At 45.2% G+C, this 23,882-nt stretch overlaps 1 protein-coding gene across 1 annotated transcript in view; it reads left to right on the plus strand.

Annotated features, from left to right (window-relative positions):
* DET1 (DET1 partner of COP1 E3 ubiquitin ligase) overlaps nt 1-19,552 on the plus strand; it is a 155,272-nt gene extending 135,720 nt beyond the window's left edge. Inside the window, exons 7-21 of the mRNA XM_073568713.1 lie at nt 11,249-11,350; nt 12,406-12,499; nt 12,897-12,967; nt 13,345-13,430; nt 13,770-13,978; nt 15,288-15,426; nt 15,528-15,660; nt 15,809-15,974; nt 16,127-16,228; nt 16,448-16,570; nt 16,715-16,824; nt 17,124-17,218; nt 17,524-17,591; nt 18,909-18,998; nt 19,224-19,552. Of these exons, the coding sequence (XP_073424814.1) occupies nt 11,249-11,350; nt 12,406-12,499; nt 12,897-12,967; nt 13,345-13,430; nt 13,770-13,978; nt 15,288-15,426; nt 15,528-15,660; nt 15,809-15,974; nt 16,127-16,228; nt 16,448-16,570; nt 16,715-16,824; nt 17,124-17,218; nt 17,524-17,591; nt 18,909-18,998; nt 19,224-19,363 (1,728 nt within the window). The 3' untranslated portion in view covers nt 19,364-19,552. The remainder of the gene's footprint in view (nt 1-11,248; nt 11,351-12,405; nt 12,500-12,896; nt 12,968-13,344; nt 13,431-13,769; nt 13,979-15,287; nt 15,427-15,527; nt 15,661-15,808; nt 15,975-16,126; nt 16,229-16,447; nt 16,571-16,714; nt 16,825-17,123; nt 17,219-17,523; nt 17,592-18,908; nt 18,999-19,223) is intronic.
* Nucleotides 19,553-23,882: the final 4,330 nt, after the last annotated feature.

Below are 23,882 nucleotides of genomic sequence, written 5' to 3' on the forward strand. Positions count from 1 at the left end.
TTTTACCTTTAGGCCACAGGTGTGTACCTGGTTGTGTTTTATGCAAAGTATTTCACCTTTTAACAAAAGTTGTGTACATTGGTAGGAAATCACCAACAATAAACACAACTTTTTAGGTGAAATACTTTGCTTCAAACACAACCAGGAACACAACTGTGGCAAAAAGCTAAAATTTACCCACAGTTATATACCTGGTTTTGAATACCTTTTTACCTTTGAAATACCCTGTATTTAACCTTTTTTTAAAACATAGTTCGCCGCAGAAAGAAATGACAGACAACCATTGTGAAACGATAATTTAACTTTTATTTAAATTTTTTTTTTTTTTTGTAAAATGTTTTTAAAGTGCAAAAAACTTTTTTAATAAAGGTTTTAAACCCAATGGGCATTTTTATTACAAAAAACACACATTACAAATCTGTGTACTGTGGGGTGGAAATACTGCTGGAGGGGCTGCGGGACACTTCGACACTGGGTGTGTGGAGAGAGGACTGGGATCGTGGTGGGGAAGGAACAGTTAGAGGTGAAGGTGTGGAAAAAGCTACAGAATGGGTGGACTTGTGGGAGGCAGAAGAGGTGGTGGGCGGTGGAGTGGAGGGTTGGGCAGGGACTGTAGGAGCAGATGATGTTGATGGAAAGTTGTATGGGGAAGGAGTTTGGTATGGGGCAGGTTGCTGGAAGTGGGGAGATGTCTGGTACTGGGGAGGTTGCTGGTACTGGTGAGGTTGCTGGTATGTAATAGGAGGGGGAGGATGGAAAGTGGTTGGAGGGGGTGCAGATGTAATAGGAGGGGGAGGATGGAAAGTGGCTGGAGGGGGTGCAGATGTAATAGGAGGGGGAGGATGGAAAGTGGCTGGAGGGGGTGCAGGTGGAGGAACTACAGTGGTGGGAGGTGGAGGTTGGGAGGTAACCTGCTGTAGAGCACCGTGGCACGAATGCATTACATGCATCTGCTGGGTAGGAGATAGTGTTGCCATGCGCTCCACAACAGACCTGAAAAAGGTGTGGTTTGGCGAAGATCTTGCTTCTGAATGCATGGTTTGCAGAAGTGTCTTCACCTCCAGAATGCTGGAGTTGATCTGCTGAAAGCCTGCGGAGATTTGCTCTGACAAGACTTTGAGACAGTTCTGGAAAGATGCATTCAGATGCAAGAACTCTTGCGCATAACTCTTTTCCTGAACCCTCTGCCGCTGCCGCCCAGTACCCGCAGGTGTACTAGAGGTGGCAGGGGCAGAAGGGTGGGGTAAAGGGAAAGCGATCTCCTCACCAGCAGCTTCATGTAATGTAGGCGGCCACGATGCTCCTGTGCTGGTGGATGGGACAGATGGGTCGAATGTGTGGGAAGGCTGGGAAGGTGCAGATGTACCGGGGCGGTCGAAGTGTCCCTCGGTGCCGGTCTCCTCAGGGATCGCCTCAGAAGGGTCCAATCGTGCAGGCTCCCGAGTGCTGCTCACCGTGCTGTGTAATAAAGAGAAAAAAAAACAATTAAAATACTGACATGGTATGGCCCTGGCTGAAAAAAAAAGTTACATCTAACATTTTTTTCACATGTGGTGTGTAATATTTACCTTCTGGTGAGCATTGTTTCCCGGAGGAACGACAGGGCTTGTGCGTACTTGTACTTGCTCCTGCGTCCTCCAGATCCACTCGGGGCCCGCATCTCTTTATTGAACTCCTTCTTGAAACGATCCCTCACAGACCGCCACCGATTCACAATTCTGTTCCCTGAAACAAGAAAGGAGTGGTTAGTATACAACATCAGTGTTTCACAAACTCCAGTCCTCATGGTCCCCAGGGGTCATGTTTTCAGGATTTCCATAGTAAATAGAAATCCTGAACACATGATCCGTGGGGACCACGAGGACTGGAGTTCGGGAAACACTGGTTTACATCAAGCAACCGGTACTGTATATACTTACGCTCTTTAATCTGGGCCCGAGCTTCGAGGTCCTCCCAGCGGCCCACAAGGAGAGAACAGATTTCCTCCCAGAGTCGTCGGGTAACGATCAGGTCAGCGTGGCGGCGGTCAGCCATATTCCAGAGCGGCTCCCTTTCTCTGACGAGATCGATGAGGCGGTCCACATCAATCCCTCCATCCTCACCGTCAGAGTCGGGAGCACGCTGTGAAGGCTGTTAAAGAAAAAGACAAAAATAACATAATTAGCCTCCACAAAAGAAATGAAATAAAAAGTGCAAAAAAACAAAGCAAAAATATTTATACTTACACGCTGGTGACCGCCGCGTTGCTGTCGCCGACGACCCTGGGAGGCACTGCGAGGACCTCTTGGCCGAGCACCAGATTGGGAAGACTAGAGAAGAAAACAAAAAATGTTATGTCTTTGGATGTAGGCATTTGTTTGCTGTGTGTGGTCTGCAGAACATTGTTTTCTATGTGTTGTGTGTAGTGTGATGTTGTGTTTCTGCGTTTGATGCAAAAAACTTACCAATTGTGAGCCCACTCCAGGTGTCTGTCCACCCCTTCCTTCTTCTTCTGGGAGCTCCTCTTCATCTTGTGATTCCTGTTTTGAAATAAAAGTCAATGAATAGACATATATTACAGAGATGATGGATTTTGGAAATAAAAACTTACCGTCAAACGCTGACGATGCGAGGGAGGGCTCCCAGAAGAAGATGTGCTGTCCTGTTGATGGCCAGACTCCATGGCTGTGGGTATTGCTGCTGCTGTTGCTGCTGCCAGTGATGCCATTTCTGCTGCTGCTGCTGCATCTCTTTGGCGGCTGTTGAATAAAGAGAAACAAAGGGCCAATGAATATCTTGATATTCCATGGCCCTAGTTTGGAGGAATGGGGGATTTGATAATTACCATCTCTCATCTGCTGCTGGACTCCCCTCCTCAGCATGTTCCATTTGCTGCTCCATTTGGGGTGGTGCTGATGGTGCTGCTGCTGCAGATGTCTGCTGCCTTCTCCTGCTCCTGGTTCTTGGCTTGGGTGGCATGTTGGGTGTGGCTGAGGGTCCCATTGTCTTGCTTTTATATATCTCCTGTGGGCAGAGCTACTGAGCATGCTCAGACCAAAAAACCGGATCCGGCGCATTGCGGCGCTCATAGGCTTTCATTGTGTGAAAAAGCCGGACGCGCCGGATCCGGCGTGTCCGGCTTTTTCGCCGGAGACAAAAAACGTTACAGTAGACGTTTTTTCCAGACGCCGGATCGCGACACATTGCCGGATCCGGCGAAAACCGGATGAAACGCATGTCCATCCGGCGCGATCCGGCGCAAATGCAAGTCAATGGGGGGGAAACCGGATCCGGCATTGCATTTCGCCGGATCCAGTTTCTGTCAAAAGCGCCGGATCGCGCCTGACGGCGAAAACCTGATGTGTGAAAGAGGCCTTAGTGTTCAGCAAGCTGCACTGCTAACAATGTGCACTGGGTGGAAAACCCCTTTAACAATGTTGGAGTATGGGCTGAGTGTATAAATAAGATGTAGTGACGTTAGGTCCTCCTGCACCTAGGGAAGGCATTGAAGACATCTTAATTATGATTCCCCCTTCCAAAACCAAAAATTGCCAGCGGGGTCATGGGGCATAGGCGCGGTCACAGAATGCTGTATCTCCCAACTTTTAAAGAAAAAGTCATTTTTCACCTATTGAACTCCCTTGGGCCTGTTTCACACTTCAGTTGTTTGACGTCAGTTGCAAACCCCCAAAGTGTGAAAAAACGGATCCGCTTCCTCTATGCAAAAAAAGAATGCACCGGAAGAGAGAAGAGAGAGATTCGCCACTGCCAGAACGGCATTTGGGGTTAAAATGCATGACAGAATAAATGTTCCAGGCATGCGTAGTTTAAAAAAGTGGGTCCACCCCTGTAAAATATGTTCCCTAGTCTGTCTACTCCAGATGGCAAATGCTAAAAAACAAACAAATCCGTCAAAAAACAGATGCAACGGACGACCATCAGTCATAATCCGCCGCTAATGCAAGTCTATGGGAAAAAAAAAAACGGATCCACCAAAAAAAGGCGGATCCGTTTTTTTATAAACCTGGTGGATTTTGACTGACGTCAAACAACTGAAGTGTGAAAGAGGCCTTACTGTTCTCACCTACAAGCTGTACAGAAAAGGTTGCATGGAACATACATTTATTTACTATTTAACCCCTTTATCCCCAAGGTGGTTTGCACGTTCTTGACCGGGCCAATTTTTACAATTCTGACCACTGTCCCTTTATGAGGTAATAACTCTGAAACGCTTCCATGGATCCCGGTGATTCTGACAATGTTTTCTCATCACATATTGTACTTCAAGTTAGTGGTAAAATTTCATTCATATAACTTACGTTTATTTGTGAAAAAAACTGAAATTTGGCGAAATTTTAGCAATTTTCCAACTTTGAATTTTTATGCCCTTAAATCACAGAGATACGGCACACAAAAAACTTAATAAGTAACATTTCCCACATGTTGACTTTACATCAGCACAATTTTGGAACCAAAATTTTTTTTTTTAGGAAGCTATAAGGGTTAAAAGTTGACCAGCGATTTCTCATTTTTACAACACCATTTTATTTTTACGGACCACATCACATTTGAAGCCACTTTGAGGGGTCTATATGATAGAAAATACCCAAAAGTGACACCATTCTAAAAACTGCACCCCTCAAGGTGCTCAAAACCACATTCAAGAAGTTTATTAACCCTTCAGGTGCTTCACAGGAATTTTATGAATATTTAAAAAAAAAATGAACATTTAACTTTTTTTCACAAAAAAAAAAATTCAGGTTCAATTTTTTTTATTTTACCAAGGGTAAAAGGAGAAATTGGACTAGAAAAGTTATTGTGCAATTTGTCCTGAGTACGCTGATATCTGATATGTGGGGGGGGACCACTGTTTCGGCGCATGGCAGAGCTCAGAAGGGAAGGAGTGCCGTTTGACTTTTTCAATGCAAAATTGGCTGGAATTCTGATCGGACGCCATGTCACGTTTGGAGAGCCCCTGATGTACCTAAACAGTGGAAACCCCCCACAAGTGACCCCATTTTGGAAACTAGACCCCCCAAGGAACTTATCTAGATATGTGGTGAGAACTTTGAACCCACAAGGGCTTCACAGAAGTTTATAATGTACAGCGGTCCATTTAAAAAATCATATTTTTTCCACAAAAATGATCTTTTCACTCCCAATTTTTATTTTCCCAAGGGTAACAGGACCCTAAAAGTTATTGGGCAATTTGTCTTGAGTACGCTGATACCCCATATCTGGGGGTAAACCACTATTTGGGCGCATGGCAGAGCTCGGAAGGGAAGCAGCACCATTTCACTTTTTTGGCTGGAATTGAGATCGGACACCATGTCGCGTTTGAAATGCCCCTGATGTACCTAAACAGTGGAATCCCCCCACAAGTGACCCCATTTTGGAAACTAGACCCCCTAAGGAACGTATCTAGATGTGTGGTGAGCACTTTGAACCCCCAAGGGCGACACAGAAGTTTATAATGCCCGGGCGAGAAAATAAAAAAATCGTTTTTTTTCCACAAACATGATCATTTAGTCCCCAATTTTTTTATTTTCCCAAGGGTACCAGGAGAAAATGGACCCCAAAAGTTGTTGTCCAATTTGTCCTGAGTACACTGATACCACATATGTGGGAGAAAACTACTGTATAGGCACACGTCGCGACTCGGAAGGGAAGTAGTGACGTTTTGGAATGCAGACTTTGATGGAATGGTCTGCGGGTGTCATGTTGCCTTTGGAGAGCCACTGATGTACTGTACCTAAACAGTGGAAACCCCCCACAAATGACACCATTTTGGAAACTAGACCCCCTACGGAACTTATCTAGATGTGTGGTGAGCACTTTGAACCCCAAAGGGCTTCACAGAAGTTTATAACGCCCGGGCGTGAAAATAAAAAAATCATATTTTTTTCCCATAAAGATGATATTTTTGCCCCCAATTTTTCACTTTCCTAAGGGCAACAGCAGAAATAGGACCCCAAAAGTTGTTTTGGAATTTTTTCTGAGTAGGCTGATACCTCATATGTGGGGGTAAAACACTGTTTGGGCGCATGGCAGAGCTCGGAAGGAAAGGAGCACAATTTGACTTTTTCAACGCAGAATTGGCTGGAATTGAGATCAGACGCCATGTTGCGTTTGGAGAGCACATGATGTGCCCAAACAGTGGAAACCCCCCAATTCTTACTCCAACCCTAACCCCAACACACCCCTTACCCTAATCTCAGCCCTAGCCCTAGCCCTAACCCTAGCCCTAGCCCTAACTCTAATGGGAAAATGGAAATAAATACATTTTTTTAATTTTATTATTTTTCCCTAACTAAGGGGGTGATAACGGGGGGTTTCATTTACTATTTATGGCAGTTTTTATGTTTGGCAGCTGTTACACGCTAAAAGACGCTTTTTATTGTAAAAATAGTTTTTGCATCACCACATATCGAGAGCTATAAATTTTCCGTATTTTGACCCACTGAGTCATGTGAGGTCTTATTTTTGCGGGATGAGTTGATATTTTTATTGGTATCATGTTCGGGCACGTGACTTTTTTGATAGCTTTTTATTCCGATTTTTGGGACGCAGAATGAACAAAAACCAGCGCTTCATGAAATTCTTTTGAGGGGTGCGTTTACACCGTTCCACGTGCGGTAAAATTGATAAAGTGGTTTTATTCTTCGGGTCAGTACGGTTACAGCGATACCTCATTTATGTCATTTTTTTAATGTTTTGGTGCTTTTATGCAATAAAAACAATTTTATATAAAAAATAATTATTTTTGCATCGCTTTATTCTGCGAGATATAACTTTTTTATTTTTTCTCTGATGATGCTGTTTTGTGGCTCGTTTTTTGCGGGACAAGATGATGTTTTCAGCGGTACCATGGATATTTATATGAGTCTTTTTGATTGCGCGTTATTGCACTTTTTGTTCGGCGGTATGATAATAAATCATTATTTTTTGCTTCGTTTTTTATTTTTTTATTTTTTAAGGGATTCACTAAAGGGGTTAACTAATGGGACAGTTTTATAGGGCAGGTTGTTACGGACGTGGCGATACCAAATATATGTACTTTTATATTTTTCTTTTTTTTTTTTTTTTATTTCCAAAAAATGAATTTATTAGGGAATATTTTTTTTTTTTTAATTTATTTAGCGATTTTTTTTTTAATTATTTTTTACACTTTTTTATTTTTTTTTTAACTTTATTAGATTGTCCCAGGGGGGACATCACTGTCCTGTCACATCACAGATCACTATGACAGATCAGCAATCTGTCACAGGCACTGCACAAGGCTTCCTAGTGCCTGCTGTCACGTCGCCGTCAGACTCGGGCCTGCTGTTCCGCCCACAGCCACTAGGAGACGACGGACTGTCATGCCGCCCTCGGGCTCGGGGCCTGCTGTCCAGGCCTCGGCCACCAGGAGGCGCCGGACTGACACATCGCCGTCGAACTCGGGGCCTGCTGTTCCTGCCTCGGCCACTGGGAGGCGCCGTGGCTCGCGCCCGAGTGATGGCTGCAACAGTGAAAGGGCTTCTGCACAGGCGTCTAGTGGACGCAGACTCCGCTCCTCTCTCAGTCATGAAGGGGTTGGTGCATCATCATCAGGTCTGGTCCTGGGGGCGGTCCTGATGACATCATCAGCCCGGAAGCCTGTGAGGGATGACCTGATCCCTCAAATACCTTGGGACTGGGCTTGCAAGCCGCCGGATATATTCTTGGTTCCCCTGCGTGCTACTTTGTGATTTACTATAGTTTACTCTGACCTCAGCCTGGATTTCTGTCTATTCTATTGCCTACCATTTTTGTACTTTGCCTTTCTCCCGACTACTGACGCTGACCTTGGCTTGGACCCCTGACCTCTCTTCTGCCTGCTGATTCTGTACTTCTGCTATTCTCCCGGTTTGTGACCCTGGCCTGGATATTCGACTCTGCTACCGCCTGCCGTTTTTGCACATCTAACGCCCTCCCATTTTGTGACCTTGGCCTAGACTCTTGACTCTGCTTCTGCCTGCCGTTTCTGTACCTCCACTGCTCGCCTGGTTCTGACTACATTTTTGGCTCCTTCCTGCTTTTCTATTGGCGACCGTCCTGCTCTGGCGCACTGCCCCTATTCTGATAGCGCCTCCTGGGCTCTGTTGTAAATCCAGATCCCTGTATAGGGGTAAAGGGTATCGGGGTTACTCGGGGCGCTGTCTTTCTGCAGCCCAGACTTGCAGACGGACGTTACACCTGCGCTTTGCAGGCACTGAGGAAGCCAGCTACCTGCAGGCCCCCAAAGGTCCCCGTCGCCATCTTGTAACCGGTGACCTGCAGGGAAAGAGCCCCCCGCAGCAGCGCTGCATATTGCGCTGCTGTGGGGGGCTCAGGGAAGCATGGAGGGAGCCCCCTCCTTGCCGATGCTTTCCTTTAACCCCCTGTACATCGCGATCGTGTTTGATCACGGTGTGCAAGGGGTTAACGTGTCGGGGGCGGTCCGTGACCGCCCCTGACACATAGTGCCGGGTATCAGCTGTGATAATCAGCTGACACCCGGCCGCGATCAGCGGCGCTCACCACGTGGGCACCGCTGATCGCGCTAGACGTACTATCCCGTCCATAGGCATAGGGGCCCGGGTCCCATGGATGGAATAGTACGTCTGATGTCAGAAAGGGGTTAAGAATAGAGATTTGTATGTGTGCTGCTTTGGTTTGTGTGCCAGGGCTGATTTTCAGTCCCAGTCCGGCCCTGGACAAGTACCTACCGGAGTATAGGACGTTTACCTGCAGGAGTATTGGATGTATACCTGCCGGAATATTGGCTGTATACCTGCTGGAGTATTGGAAGTATACCTGCAGTATAGGACATATACCTGCCGGAGTACTGGATGTACGACTGCTGGAGTATTCACCTGCCTTATGTACTATACTTTCCTGCGGTTTTTACCTTTTGGTTGGAGCATGGCTGTTTTGTGTCCTACCTGGGATTCTGGAGCTAATAAACCATTCTTTGCTAAACTAAATTGTTGCCTGTGTGAACACGGCCTAATGCCGACCTCAAGCACTACCTGAGAGATTCCCTACAATGCCCTTATAGATGGTTTAGGAGGGTTGATCCTCCTGACAGATTCCCTTATAAGGAGACTAATAGGGGAACTATTAATATTATAAGGAGACCCAGTAGTATTAATATTATAAAGAGACCTTAGTGAGAACGCTCATATATTTGTATTATTGATAGTAATACATTTTGATTTGCTCCAATGGTAGGCAGGGTCATCTTTGTAATAGTAGTGGGTGTGGGAGAGCAGCATGGGTCTGTGTGCTTCATATGCCAGGGCTGGATGCAGTCCCAGTCTGTCCCTGTTCCCACAATAAAGATACATAATTTATCGCTGCAATCTGAATTTATTATTGACACAAATTGTTATAATATTTATTCTGTTTAACAAATATAAATAATTTCTTACAACATGAAAATAGACTAACTGATCAGAAAAGTAAAGCACCCATTGCCCTTTCCTCCACGCCTGCATCTGGTACTGATGCTGAGCCTATATTGTTGCCTCCTTAAGAGATACTAGGCAACTTCCTTATAAGGTAAGAGGCCCCTTTAGAATCAGAACACAAGATTCCATTATGACATCATTATGACATCACAATTGACCATCACTACTTACACAAGTGTTTACACTCCGATCATCACTTTGACAACCTGTTGTCATTGCTGTTTGTGATAAGCTGCATAGCGAGTCATACACTATTTGCGATTGGATTTATTTTCAATGTCTGGAATTTCTTCAGACAAACGTCAGGTGTTAGCACTACTCCAGGGGATTCTTACCACCTATGACCCTGACATTGTGCTACCACTACCCGATGGCGTCCTCAGCTTCACTTACCGGCTGGTTATGGAGCTAGTGAGAGACTGCCTGACCAAATACCACCAAGGTCGCATAAGCCTAGAATACCTAGAGCATTTACAGCAGAACATCTGGACATTGGTCCAACAGGTAAGTAGCAGATAATCTGCACAAATCATATAATAATGGAATACAAGATTAAGATTAACCTGAATGCAATACCCAGAATAACCGGGGAGATGAAATAGGGCCTACAAGCTACATGACAAGGGAAAAGGTGGGATATAAAGGGTTAATAGAAGTAGGGTGAGAAGGTTGTGGATTATGGACATGGGGGATTGGATAGATAACACTTTAAGGATCAGGATTATTTTTTGCTTTTCTGCTCTCATCTTTTCATAACTTTCTTTCAAGAGCCATAACTGTTATTTTCCAAATGACATAGACATGGAAGGACTTGTATTAAAGTGACGGGGATCTTCAGCAGACCCCCAGGTGTCACAGTAAGTGGTCCCCTGCGATCACATCATAGAGGGTGGATGAGAGCTAGACAGCGGTGTGCCCACCATATAAATGCTGCTGTCAGACATTGACTGCATCATTTAAATGGTTAGCAGAAAAACAGCCGCTGCCAGAACTCGGCTCCGTCCGCGGCTATTACAGACGGCTGCCGTTATGTAATATACCTGTATATTCTGTGTGATTAGGAAGCTCAGCTCCGGACCCCCCTCCACATGGGAGGACTCCATTTGCGGGAAGGAGTTATGGAGGACAATAAATGGAAGAAGGTTGGGGAGATTCCTCCTTTTTGCAGTTTCATGTTCCAGCATCAAACCAACCAGCCCTTATACATATATATATGAAGAGATGGGGAGGAAAGGAAGCAGGATGTAAAAGATGGTACTTGATATTAGGGGTCTTGGGGAGGTAGGATTGTGTTCCTATCATCACAGAAGCGGGGGATGGGTCTGGGTATGGGGCTGTTAAATGTGAGGTCCTTTGGACGGAGGTTACTGTTGGGGAAATAGTGACTTCGGATACATCCCAATATAATGAGTGGACTTATGTCCTGGGAAGATAGAGGTATTATTATGGGATATTAACACCTTACTCCTTGTGCCTGTGTGGTGCGTGTAGGGGCTAATTCTGAATTAGGTTTTGGTTTTTTTCTGGTCTGGTGTTGCAGTCACCCCGTGTTTGGAGTGTGAGGCTGCTGTGGCCATTTTCCACAAGTCCCAGTCAGCCATATGCGTTATTTCCATACACTGGGTGTGGAAGAAGGACATGGAAATGTAAAGGTTCTCAGGCGACCGGTTCCATCGGCAGCGGTCATGTAGTACTTGTAGTGCCGATAGCAGGGGTAACATGGTGACATAAATGGCCTCCTCCATTCTGCACTTTATCTGATGATTTTCTTTTCTTGTTTCTTCTCATCTCTATAGGTCGAAGAAAAATCCCACAGTGGAGAATTGGCCTTTATTAAACAATTGGCCCAAAATGTCCTGCTAGTACTGGAGTATCCGGCCTACTCACCGGCGTGTCTGGTAAGGATCCGTCATCTTCTTCATCTCACGCCCATGTTGTCTGATCGTCTCCAGATTAACAATAAATGTCCACAATGGTGCTAAAAACTGCCGACTGCACAAGCAGCGAATAATGCGGTAAATCAGAGTAACCCCAAATATGAGTACTTGTACTAATTGACATAGGCGGGTTATTAGCCTTATAATAAAGTATGGTGACAGGATTGCAGGTGTAATGTAGATAAATGCCGTATATGAGGACAGAGGCAAACAGTTATATACCGTAGATAAGATTCTATATTTCCAGCAGCCATCAGTACAGCAGGAGAATATACCTGCACTGATTGTCACACTCCACATCCCGGATTCATCGCTATATGTGCAGTTTACCCCTTACCTGACACATATTGAATTGTGGCTCAATCTCCGACAACTATAGGCGGCAACTCTTCCTATCAGCGGCATCTGATTTTCATGCTTATTAATAATTGTTTGCTCCTGTCCTCATACATGTGCACCATATTTTTGAAAAAGTGCATCTTATAATCCGAAAAATATGGTATTTTATCTATATTATACCTGCAATCCTGTCATTATTCTGTATTATGTGGTTAATAACCCGTCTACATCAGTAAGCACAAGCACACATTCTTGGTTTTATTCTTCCCCAGATTACCAGTGATATAGCAGAAGGTCAGATGTGTGATATCAGACGCCTCTCTGTCCGCTCCAGGCAGACACAGGATATTTTATGGCAGCCTGTCTCTGCGGCTCCATCATCTGTGATGACAGTCTGTACTCAGCAGTGCAGAGTTTGTATTTCCGCCTCTGTCTCACGCGATTATCACAATCTTCCTTCTTGTAAATGCTGCAGTTCTGATAGACGTTATTAGAGAACAGTGGTATATACAAGTCCCTTATATATTAATATGGACTTACTGGAGAGATTGGCCGTGTATAGTCCGACCTATACCGAAATTATCATGTAAATCCAGTATTACTCCTTCCTGCCTTATATATACGGTCATTTAGTGTCTGTGAAATGTTATATTAATTGTATATATTATATCCATCAGGAAATATCAGAAGATGACTCCAAAGAGACACAAAACCTCCATATTGCTGACCCTGATACCCGTCAGCCGGGGCTAAACCCTGATCTGATGGAAGGTAAGCCGATCATCTAATATTTTACATTCAATGTCAAGTTATAGAGAAGGGTAGAGAATATGGAGATTTACTCCTCATCCTCTGTATGAGGCCGGTGACGGCTCATGAACCCCCTATAGACTATAATGGAGGGGGCTGATGTAATTTGGCTTCTCCCCTCTGGGCTTTTCTCAGCCCCCAATCATGTCATTGATGTGACTCGATCAGATCCTGAAGAAGCACACATTTATGGTACAGTATATAGATATGCCATAACTATACACAATGTGTGCAGAATATCCATACACCTCGTATTACTCCATGTACAGGGGTCTTGGCATTTCCTTCACTATATGGCTAATAAGTGCTGATGTAGACTAATACATGACGTCGCTTCATTATTTCATCATTACTTTAGGAATAACTGTGCCGGCAAATACTGATGGAGGAATATGTGAGACACCAGAGATCATCCAGGAATCTGACAGTGTAAGTATCAGAGGGACGTCTGTGTATCATCTGATGACGGGTGTGAATTACACATCCCATATTATACCCCATATGATAATGGGATATCGCTGTTTTTCATGTAGATCAGACCTATTGTGTGTGATGATGACGTTACTATTCTACCCCCTCTGTGTGATGTCCCCTATCCTCCCTTGCAGTACAATGACATATGTGTATGGGGGATATCCCCCTATAATATAATAGTGTCTTTGGAGGGTCCGGCTTGTATCACCTCCTCTACATCTGCTGTAGTGTAATCAGCAGGGACATAATGTAGAAGTGAGACCTTCCTGCATCTGGAGCTGACATGTTTCTCCAGCTTCTGTGTCTTACTGTCATTTCTTATTCCTTTATAGGCCTTGATCGGATCATATAACCCGTGGAGGTTACCTTGTAAGAACGACTATAAGCCGATCAAACTGATCAGCTCTGGATCTTTTGGGTGAGCTTTATTTTGGTATAATAATTTATTTCCCAGGGCTCCTTATGACGATGCCTAGGTCTCTGTGCTTTGCCCCTGCAATGCTCCCATAGAGCAATTATATGAGTCCACATCACTGTCCACATCAGTTAATATTCAGGTCAGGTAGGATGTGACGGGGATGAGGACCCCCACTAGTGTTCATTTATGGAGTGTTATTTTATGTAATTCTAGACATGGATTTCTAGTGATGGCCTCACATCTAGTATTAACCATTAGGTCAGGAGATCATTAGATGAGGTCTATAGAAACATTATTAGTAAGAATTCATAATAAATCTTGGATTTTACTTTTCTCCAGGGCCGTCCACCTAGTGCGCCATAAAGACTCAAACCAAGTATGTGCTATGAAGAAAATAGACATACAGAACCTTAAAGAGCCAAGGAGACTTGAACGAGCCTTTCTGGAGAGGGACATCTCAATCTTCGCTGATTGTCCCTTTGTGGCCTCCATGTTCTGCTCCTTTCCCACTAAAATTCATCTGTGTATGGTCATGGAGTATTTACCAGGTAGGACACATCCATTGTATCTATATCCAGCCTCAATGGCTTAATCCTAGCACCTATATATAACCAGAATGTGCCCACTAGGACGGGTACATGTCCACACTGCAATTACTATAATATATCTGTTACCAAGATGCCGGAAAAACCATTGATCTCTGTGAATGTCTCCCCTGTAAGCCCTCACTGAGCAAGGCAGCAATTTCCACTATGGATAAACGGAAGATTTCTCTTTACTTGAACAATTTTTATAAATAGGAACTTTCACAGAGAAATAATTTAGAGAATAGTAGATGAGGTCCGGCTAGGCCTCTTTGTAGGGTCACTGCGTAGTATACAGTTGTGGGTTAAGGCCCCGTTACATTTAGTGATGCACCAGCGATCCCGACTACGATACGACCAGGTCAGGATCGCTTGTGCATCGCTAAATGGTTGCTAGTTAGCTGCCAAATAGGCAGATCTCACAAGTGACGCAGCAGTGCTTGGTGGTCGATACTCACCTGTCAGACACAGCGATGATGACCGTCTTCCGCCCGCGTCCATGGCTCGCTCATCGGTGGAATACTCCTAGTAGGCGAGTTAGGGAAGGGAACTCTGGTTCAGCAACTTGTGAGAGATCCTATGAGACTCCGGGAATGCAAAGTTTTAGCCAAGGCTTGAGAGCTGTGGGTCTAAGAAGAGACAAGTCGGCGAGGCTGGGGGCACATACAGTAAAGAAGTTAACCACAGACGCTTTTTCTAAGTGGTTCATGAAAGTGGGCTAATGCTAGAGAAAGTAGGAAGATGCAGCTGAAGATTTATAGCTATTTAAGAAATTTAGAAGCCCCTAACTCTGATAGTGAAAAGTTTCACCACTTGTGCCGGTTTAAAATGTTTGTTGAAGACATGCCACTGTATTGTAACCTAAAGAAGGATGTCTGTGTCTCCTGCTGTACTTTTTTGATCGATGAAATGAACAGTAAAGTCAAACTTGTTTTTATACACCGTTGTGATCTCTCATTCGTGGGGTCACGGGGAACCCCAGCCACGCTGTGTGGCAGACCTGAGAAGCCGAGAGGTGTCAACAGCTGCAACAGCATCACGCACACTGGAAACAGGCCCCTGTTTTCGGTAATGTGCTAAGGTGTCTGACTCATGGCACTCGCCTACGGCTACCACCCTGGGCACTGTTTCACAGTATACACACTGTATAATTCAGTCCATCTCTTTGTATGAGATCCTGCCCCAATGTGTCCGCCTATTTCTTTTTCACCTTAATCATGTGTAATTTGCATTGTAACAAACCCTCACCTGTCACATTTGCTTTCTACTGTAGGAGGAGGCTGTGACAATCTTTTAAAGGACATAGGTCGTTTTCCTGTCCCCCTGGCCCGTATGTACATTGCGGAAACGATTTTTGCTGTGGAATACCTGCACAGCTATGGTGTGGTCCACCGAGACCTGAAGCCTGAGAAGTAAGTGACCCTTATAGTATAATAATGGGGAAGAAGTTTAAAGTTTCTCTTACAGTATATGGGTTATTACTGGGGGCTAACTTCATTTTTTTCTTTCACAGCCTCCTGATAACATCAACAGGACATATTAAAGTCACGGATTTTGGACTTTCAACACTCGGCATCATGAGACCAACATCAGACATCTACAGAGCTCCAATTGAGGACATCACCAGCGAGTTCGATGATAATGAGGTCAGCTTTACTTACCGGACCTTCTACTTCACAAATCTCATCTCTTTCTCCTTCTCTGATAATTTCTCATCTAGAAAATGTTTCGATTGATGTTATGTATCACATTTATATTTATTGATCATCATCTAATTATTCTGTTGTATTCCAGACTGGTGGCACCCCTCATTACATGGCTCCAGAAGTCATCTTAAGGAAAGCATATGGCAGGCCTATTGACTGGTGGTCAGTAGGGATCATCCTATATGAATTTCTTTATGGATTTACACCATTTTATGGAGATTCCCAAAGGGAGATTTTACTCAGTGTCATTAGGGGTAAGTAAAATATTCTGAATGCTGTGTGATGTCACAGTTATTTGGTTTAATTGGTTTTGTGATTTAGTTTCTAGCTTTGTTAAGGAAAATGGTTTATATGAAAATAAATGTAAAGGTTGAATTTCCTGTAATATTTGCTTTTTATATAACAGATGACATAACTTGGAGATATAATGAATACATTGCTCCACATGATGCTCGGAACCTGATAACTGGGCTGCTCCAAAAAAATCCAGCACAGAGACTTGGGACAGGTAATATTATAATAATATTATTAATGACTTTTTATACCTCTCTGACCAGACAAATGGTTGTGTCTGTGAGGATCAGCACTGAGGTTTTCTTCCTACTTTCAGTACAATTCCTTCATGTCGGCTACATTACATCGTCAGTTTTTAATATAAACAATAGAGATCTGGACCAGCTTCTTTGACAATGACTGTATTGCTTTCTTTCTTGTCTTCCTTTTCCAGGAGGAGCAAATGAGATAAAAATTCATCCATTTCTATGTAGCTTAAATTTTCTCAACCTTCCAAGTCAGAAGCCCCTATTATGTCTTGATCTAGCATCAGATGAGGACACCTGCTACTTTAATAGTAAGTAAAATGAGACGTCATCTGCCTGAAACTGCAGTGTGTCTTGTCTTTCATGTTATGTGTCAATTATTTCCCCTTATTATTAGTGATAGCATGGTCCATGGTCTTATACTAATAATCTTTTATAACTTTTGTACTTTGCAGCTAGCTTTAAGAAACACCAACATATGGATTCAGATGAGGAGAACACAAGTGAGGACAATGACTGTCCAGACGTCCAAAATTTTGTGTCATCTTCTCAAAGGTTTTCTAAAGTAAGTATGTGGACAATAAAATGTATAAAACCTATAATTAGAAAAAAGTTTAAATATAAGATATCTTATAAAAATAAATAATAATAATCTTTATTTTTATATAGCGCTATCATATTCCGCAGCGCTTTACAAATTGCACACATTATCAACACTGTCCCCGATGGGGCTCACAATCTAAATTCCCTATCAATATGTCTTTGTAATGTGGGAGGAAACTGGAGTACATGGAGGAAACCCACAAAAACAAGGGGAGAACATACAAACTCCATACAAATTTTATATTTCTCTGCTTGTTTCAGCTATATACAAAAAGTACCGGAATGATGAACAATGTAGAAGAGCATATGTTATCTTCAAAGTGTTTCCCAGAGAATAGCGAAAAAAGCTCAGACATGTGAGTAGATTATTATCATGAGATTTAGGTCTGATATATGTTCAGATCCAAATATAAGACACGAGAACACAAATATAGGTCCAGCATCCAGCTCTTAATGATTTCTGATTTCTGTGGGTCTGGCTTGTGATATCACTGTAGTAATAACTGATCAATGTGACCAGCCATTCATTTCCATTTCACTACAGACCAATATTACTAGTTACACTCTATTCCTTCTGGTAGAATTGGGATTACAGACAGATGTTCTTCCATTTTTCTATTGTTTTTACTTTGAATTTACTTGTCTTTCTTCTACCAAACAGGCAGAGAGAGTCTTCTTCCAAACTTGATGGTGACAAAATCAGCGAGTCATCCTCGCTCTCATTGTCAGGTATGTACAGATTTATAGGCCATACTATTATAAGCTATAATAAAAAAGAAAAAATGTGGATCAGCTCTTAAAGACTCAGAAAATTATTTTCTTTATTCCCATTGTCCCCCTTAGTATTCAGTTTTTTGTTTTGTTAAAATACCCCATATGGTTCCAGAGATATGGGACTTTTTATTTAGTGCTAACACTTACGGTCTTTACCAATTGGGCGTGGCTCACAGGATTCTCTGGAGGCATGTTTACAGGCAAAAATTACCTGTGAGTCACGCCTCCATGGTAAAGATAATTACAATTAGCACTAAATAAAAAGGCCCAAATCTTCAGAACCCTATGGGGGATTTTAACAAATCTAAAAGAAACAGAATAGTCAAGGGATCAGTGGAAATAAAGTAGAGTGAATCCTGGACACTTTTGACCTAGTGACAGGTCCTCTTAGAAGTTACTCTGACATTTTATCTAACTGTTGTGGCTAGCTGCAAGTAATGTCATGTTAATAAGGGGACATATTTCCTTTGGGAGACCCCACATGGCGACACACAGAGAAGCTGCAGGTGCATATTAAGGCCTGTTTCATACCTCCGTCGTCGGCGGTGAGCTGAAATCCGCCAAAGGTGGAAAGAAACTGATCCGTCTCCGTTTAGCGATGTCGGATGACATTGGACCACGTAGGAGAACGGATCTGTGGAAGAAGCAATGCGGCTTGATTTAAAGTGCCCGCGGTCGTCTCCATGGCCGCGATCTCGCGGAAGGCCGGTCGTCCCCATGGCCGCGATCTCGCGGGAGGCCGGGCGTCCCCATGGTTGCGATCTCGTGGGAGGCCGGGCGTCCCCATCGATCTCGCGGGAGGCCAGGCGACCCCAACCATGGGCGCGATCGCTTGCGGGAGGCCGGTCCGGTATTCAAGATCGGGAGGTTGGTGCCGGTGAGGAGAGAGAGAGAGATTTTAGCTGCTCCCGAGACGGTAGTTAAGGGTTAAAATGCTTCCCGGAGAGAAAATAGCGGACGGTCACTGCAAAAAAATGTTGCAGGGTCCGTCTCATCCGCTCTGGAGCCACTAAAATCTTGGCTGATCCGTAAAGTAACGGGTGTGATGGACGACCGTCAGTCAAGATCCGCCAATAATGTAAGTCTATGGGTGTAAAAAACGGATCGCCCCTTTTTTGGCGGTTCCGTTTTTAAAAAAAATTGGCGGATCTTGACTGACGGGAAAAAAATGATGTGTGAAACAGGCCTTAATCAGTTTGCATAATCTGTAAAGGTACAAAGCTAATCTTATAGAAGTTTATCATCAATATCTGTTTCTGAATTTTTGATTAGATTCTCCTGCTCAGAAGAGAAGAAAATCTGCACGAAAATTGAAAAAACAACAAAAAACAGAGATAGTAGAAGAGGGGGAAAGGAGGCGAGGTAAGTGTGACAATAGGCTCCATGTTTTCTAACGTCAATGAGAAGAATTCATGTGGACCAGATGTCATCTGTCAGTGGTGGGATTGTCACATGTATGACGACTGACAATGATCCCCTTACCCATGTATGGAGAACATCCCTCTACCGTCCTCTCTGTGACACCACAGTGGTATCCTCTAAAATGGAGTCCCATTACTTACATGAGTTTTACATCTTTTCTCATAGGTTCGATCTTCCGCCGGATGATATCATCGTGTCGGCGTGGATTCTCCAGGGCTGCTCGCGCTGTCCGAGAAAGCTGCATTTTTGCCTGCTATCCCCAGAGCACCAGAGACATCGCATGGACAGAAGACCCCCACATCTAGAGCCCTGAAGAAAGTGCGGCACGTCCACCATCAGTGCTGTACCTATATGGAAGGACTTGTACATCTACTTGTGGCCTTCTGACCAGCACAAAACATCTTCAAAAGACGAAGGCATCTTCAAGAACATCTCTTGATCCTTTCCTTCAATGCTTAATTTAAAAATATCAATAAATAAAAATATAAAATTGAGTAATGTCATTTTGAATCTAATTATAATGGTGATAGTAATGGCATATCAATACGATACACGTCATAAATGTCTCAAGGGTAGGACACAAAACATGAGAAGATTGGTTCTATATTTCCCATTAACCCTCTAAATTCAGGCCAATAGTGGAGGAGAGTAACACATATTCCGTTATTCCTAAGCGTACATGTACATAGCACTTTACAGATGCCAGCATGCCCACATAGTTTTTTCTAGGTAGACACTGTAGGAAAACGTAAGCAGTGTTTTTCCTCAGGTGTCTTTTTTGTAGTTTTTGCAGTTGGTGTTTTTTTAACTATATACAGTAGGGAACGTCTTCTAAAAAGAAGCAACCAGCAGAATGAGCAATCATTTCCGTTATCCATGTGCACAGACCATAAGAGTGGCAACCAATCTAGAGGAAACATGTTCTGGTTCACTGGTTTTATAAGAACTGAGACACTTTAACCCCTTTACTCCCAAGGGTGGTTTGCATGTTAATGCCTGGGCCAATTTTTACAATTCTGACCACTGTCCCTTTATGAGGTAATAACTCTGGAATGCTTCCATGGATCCTGGTGATTCTGACATTGTTTTCTCATGACATATTGTACTTCATGTTAGTGGTAAAATTTCATTCATGTAACTTGCGTTTATTTGTGGGAAAAAAAACGGAAATTTGGCAAAAATTTTGAAAATGTTGCAATTTTCCAACTTTGAATTTTCAGCGGTACCATGGTTATTTATATCCGTCTTTTTGATCGCGCGTTATTGCACTTTTTGTTTGGCGGTATGATGATAAAGCATTGTTTTTTGCTTTGTTTTTTATTTTTAAGAAGTTCACTAAAGGGGTTAACTAGTGGGACAGCCGTACAATAAAAAAATCATATTTCTCCTTCGTCTCATTGGGGGACACAGAGACTCTGTGCTACTGCCGTCTGGAGGCCGACACTAAGTATACAAAAAAACAAGTTAGCTCCTCCGCCGCATACACCCTTGCCCCGATAGCGGGCGGAAACCAGTTTTTTGCTTAGTGTCTAATGGAGGTACACGCAGTCTGGGTCTCCCCAGACTATTTTTTTTTTTATATCTTCTTACTATGAAGAGGAGACAGGGGCAACAGACCCTATTGAAAGGGTCCGATCTCCCCCAAACATCAACGGGCGAGCACGCGCGAGTATCGCCTCCGCGTATCCTTTCCCGCACCGAGGGACATCTCTTGGACTTTTCCCCAGACATCTATTTTTTCTTTTTTCTTTTTGAGAAGATATGACAGGGGCAACGCATCCTATTGAAAGGATCCGATTTCCCCAAACCATCAACGGGCGACCATGTGCGAGTGTCCCTCCACGTTTGCTCTCCCGCGACGTGGGACAATATGCCAGACTTAGCCCTGTCCACCCCTAGGTAGCGAAACCATGGGCTTGCACAGAGGCACAAGACTAGTCTGTGTGGCCCCAATGCTACACCAACGCTAGACGGCGGTACTGCGTGGTGGCGGACGGTCCCTCTCCTCACCCAGACGAGGCGAACGGAGCTAGGGTGCCTGCACCGTCCGAAGACGGATTACCTCAGGGTAATAAGGTATGGTTGGGCTGGCAGAGCTCCTGGGCAGCGTGAGGGTCCAGGCCAGGGCTGCTCGACGAACGCTCCAGGTGCTGGAGCCGGCTCCCCTTTCCTGCCTGCGGTGTCAGCAGCAGCAGGAGGCTCCTGCAGTTTCCTCCCCCCCTCCCTCCTTCCATCCAGGTACCTGTCAGTGGCCAGGCTGGGGAAGGAGCGCGCGGGGTAGGGTGAAGCGCCAGGATAGAGCGCCCAGCTTCGGCGGGCGGGCAGTGCCTAAAATTAGTCCGTGGCTTCAGCCTAGGCCACGGGGGGAAGGCCCGCCCCCCGACGTGACATCAGATCCAGCGCCCGCCCCCCGATGTGACGTCAGATCCAACACCGCCTCCGGGTCCAGGGCGGGCGCTGGATAAAATTGGGGCCCTGGCATCAGATTGGGGTAGGCCGCGGTCAGAAAGCATCGCAGCCTACCTAGGGAGATCAGCAGCAGGAGCACGGGGGGACAGCAGAAGCCCGGGCAAGTGCGACCCCGTCTTGGCCACACTAGGGCAGGTTGTCCTCCTTCTCCTCATACCCCTGTATCCCTTAACAAAAAAAAAAAAAGAGAGAAAGTTGGCTGTTTTTTCTGCAAGTATGTCTGGAAAAGGGAAGAAACACACTTTCCTTTATACCGCATGCGTTTCCTGTGGGGCTGTGTTCCCGCGAGCGCAGACTAATAAAATATGTGAAGCCTGTAGTTCCGAACGCACCCAGGAGACCTCCCCTCCAACAGAGCCCAGGGGGTCGGATCCCCCAGAATGGGCGTTATCTCTGTCTCGGTCTATGGCTTCACTTACGAAGGCGATTGAGACCCTTTAGGCCCCGGATAGGGGTAGAGACGACGGCTCGCCTGTTTGGGAGGGTTCATCCACCTCACATGAGCTGCCGGCCTGCAGGGGCCGCACTCTCTCTAAGGAGACGTACAGGGAAAGATCCCATATGGCGTCTCCGGGCCCCTCCGGTGCTTCGACATCGGTGAGTGCGGCGTCTTGCTCACCGTCACCATTGTCTGGGAGCGAGCAGAGTTCGGATGAGGACAGACAGGAATCCTTGGATCTGGATACCCCCGGGACAGTCTCATTGAGGTGGTCAATCAAACTCTAGGTATTGAGGAGGATGTCTCCCTGACCGCAGGGCATAAGATATCTTTTAAGAAGGCCAGGCGACCACATAGGGTGTTTAGCACTCATCCAGAATTCGAGGACTTGGTGCAATGGCACAGGGAACGTCCAGACAAGCGTTTTTCAGGACAAAAAACGCTAGAGACGAGGTACCCGTTTCCACCAGAGCTCTGTAGGAGATGGGCGGAATCTCCGATTGTGGATCCCCCAGTGTCAAGATCGTTGTTGTCAGTGTCTAGTGGTTCTTCCAATAAGGACCCTACGGATCGGCTTATAGAAGGTTTAGCCCGCTCGGTGTATGAGACATCGGGATCAGCGCTTTTGCCTTCATTCGCGGCAACATGGGTGGCCAAGGCCATGATGTCATGGTCAGAGTCTTTGAATAGAGTCCAGCAAGATAGAGACTTGCCGGTAGAGGTGTCTGAGATAGCAAATCAGATCGCGATGGCGAGTGACTATCTAATTAATGCATCCTTGGATGCGGCTAATTGCGCGGCGCTAGCAGCGGCAAACGCTATCGCCATGAGGAGAGCCTTGTGGCTAAGGCTATGGCGGGCTGATTCGATTTCTAAAAAATCGTTAACATCCCTGCCATATCAGGGTAATCGGCTTTTTGTAGAGAAGCTAGACAAGCTTATTTCAGATGCCACAGGGGGAAAGAGCAGCTTTCTCCCACAGCAGAAGAGTAGACAGCCCTTTCGTCAACCGCAGGCGCGCTTTCGAGCTTTTCGCGCCCCAGGATGGGCGGCAGCGGCCGGTTCTACTGCCCCAGCTCGTCACAACCAAGACAGAGAGCGCCAGGTTACGTATAGAGCCAACCCGCTGGGGAGAATGCGGGGCCGTCCACCCAGGTCAAGGGGAGCTAGGTCCCAGAGACCCGCAGCAAAATGACTTGAGGCATCAGGTACCCGAGGACAGCAGAGTAGGCGGTCGTCTGCTCAGGTTCCGCCACGTCTTGGTCAAGGTGGCTCCGACGCATGGTTGGCGGAATTGGTGTCATTCGGGTACAAGACAGAGTTTATCGGACACCCTCCAAAGCGGTTGTTTCATTCCCGGCTTCCCAAATCGGAATCTCGGGCAGAGGCGTTGCTAGGAGCCATCAGGATTCTTCTGTGCAACGGGGTCATTGTCCCGGTACCAGAGGGCGAAGAGGCTCAGGGATTTTATTCCAACCTGTTCGCGGTCCCCAAGAAGGACGGAACAGTAAGACCGGTTCTGGACCTAAAGCTCCTAAACAGGTTCATCAGAGTCAGGCACTTTCGGATGGAATCCCTACGGTCAGTGATATCGGCCATGTAGCAAGGAGAATATTTGGCCTCAATCGATGTTCAGGATGCCTATCTGCACATCCCTATTTTTCCCCCGCATCAGAAGTTCCTTCGTTTTGCGATCAATGGCCGGAATTTCCAGTTTGTGGCTCTGCCGTTCGGGTTGGCCACGGCACCCAGGGTATTCACGAAGGTAATGGCGGTCGTTATGGCCATTCTTCATTCTCGGGGCATAGTAGTGCTGCCATACTTGGACGACCTTTTAGTGAAAGGGCCGTCCTTTCAAGCATGCGAGGAGAATGTCAGAATCACGCTGGATACTCTATCCTGCCTGGGATTGTTGG

This window comes from Dendrobates tinctorius, unplaced genomic scaffold (assembly GCF_039654945.1).
Source record: "Dendrobates tinctorius isolate UK_male_01 unplaced genomic scaffold, ASM3965494v1 ptg000022l, whole genome shotgun sequence".
Taxonomy (NCBI): domain Eukaryota; kingdom Metazoa; phylum Chordata; class Amphibia; order Anura; family Dendrobatidae; genus Dendrobates; species Dendrobates tinctorius.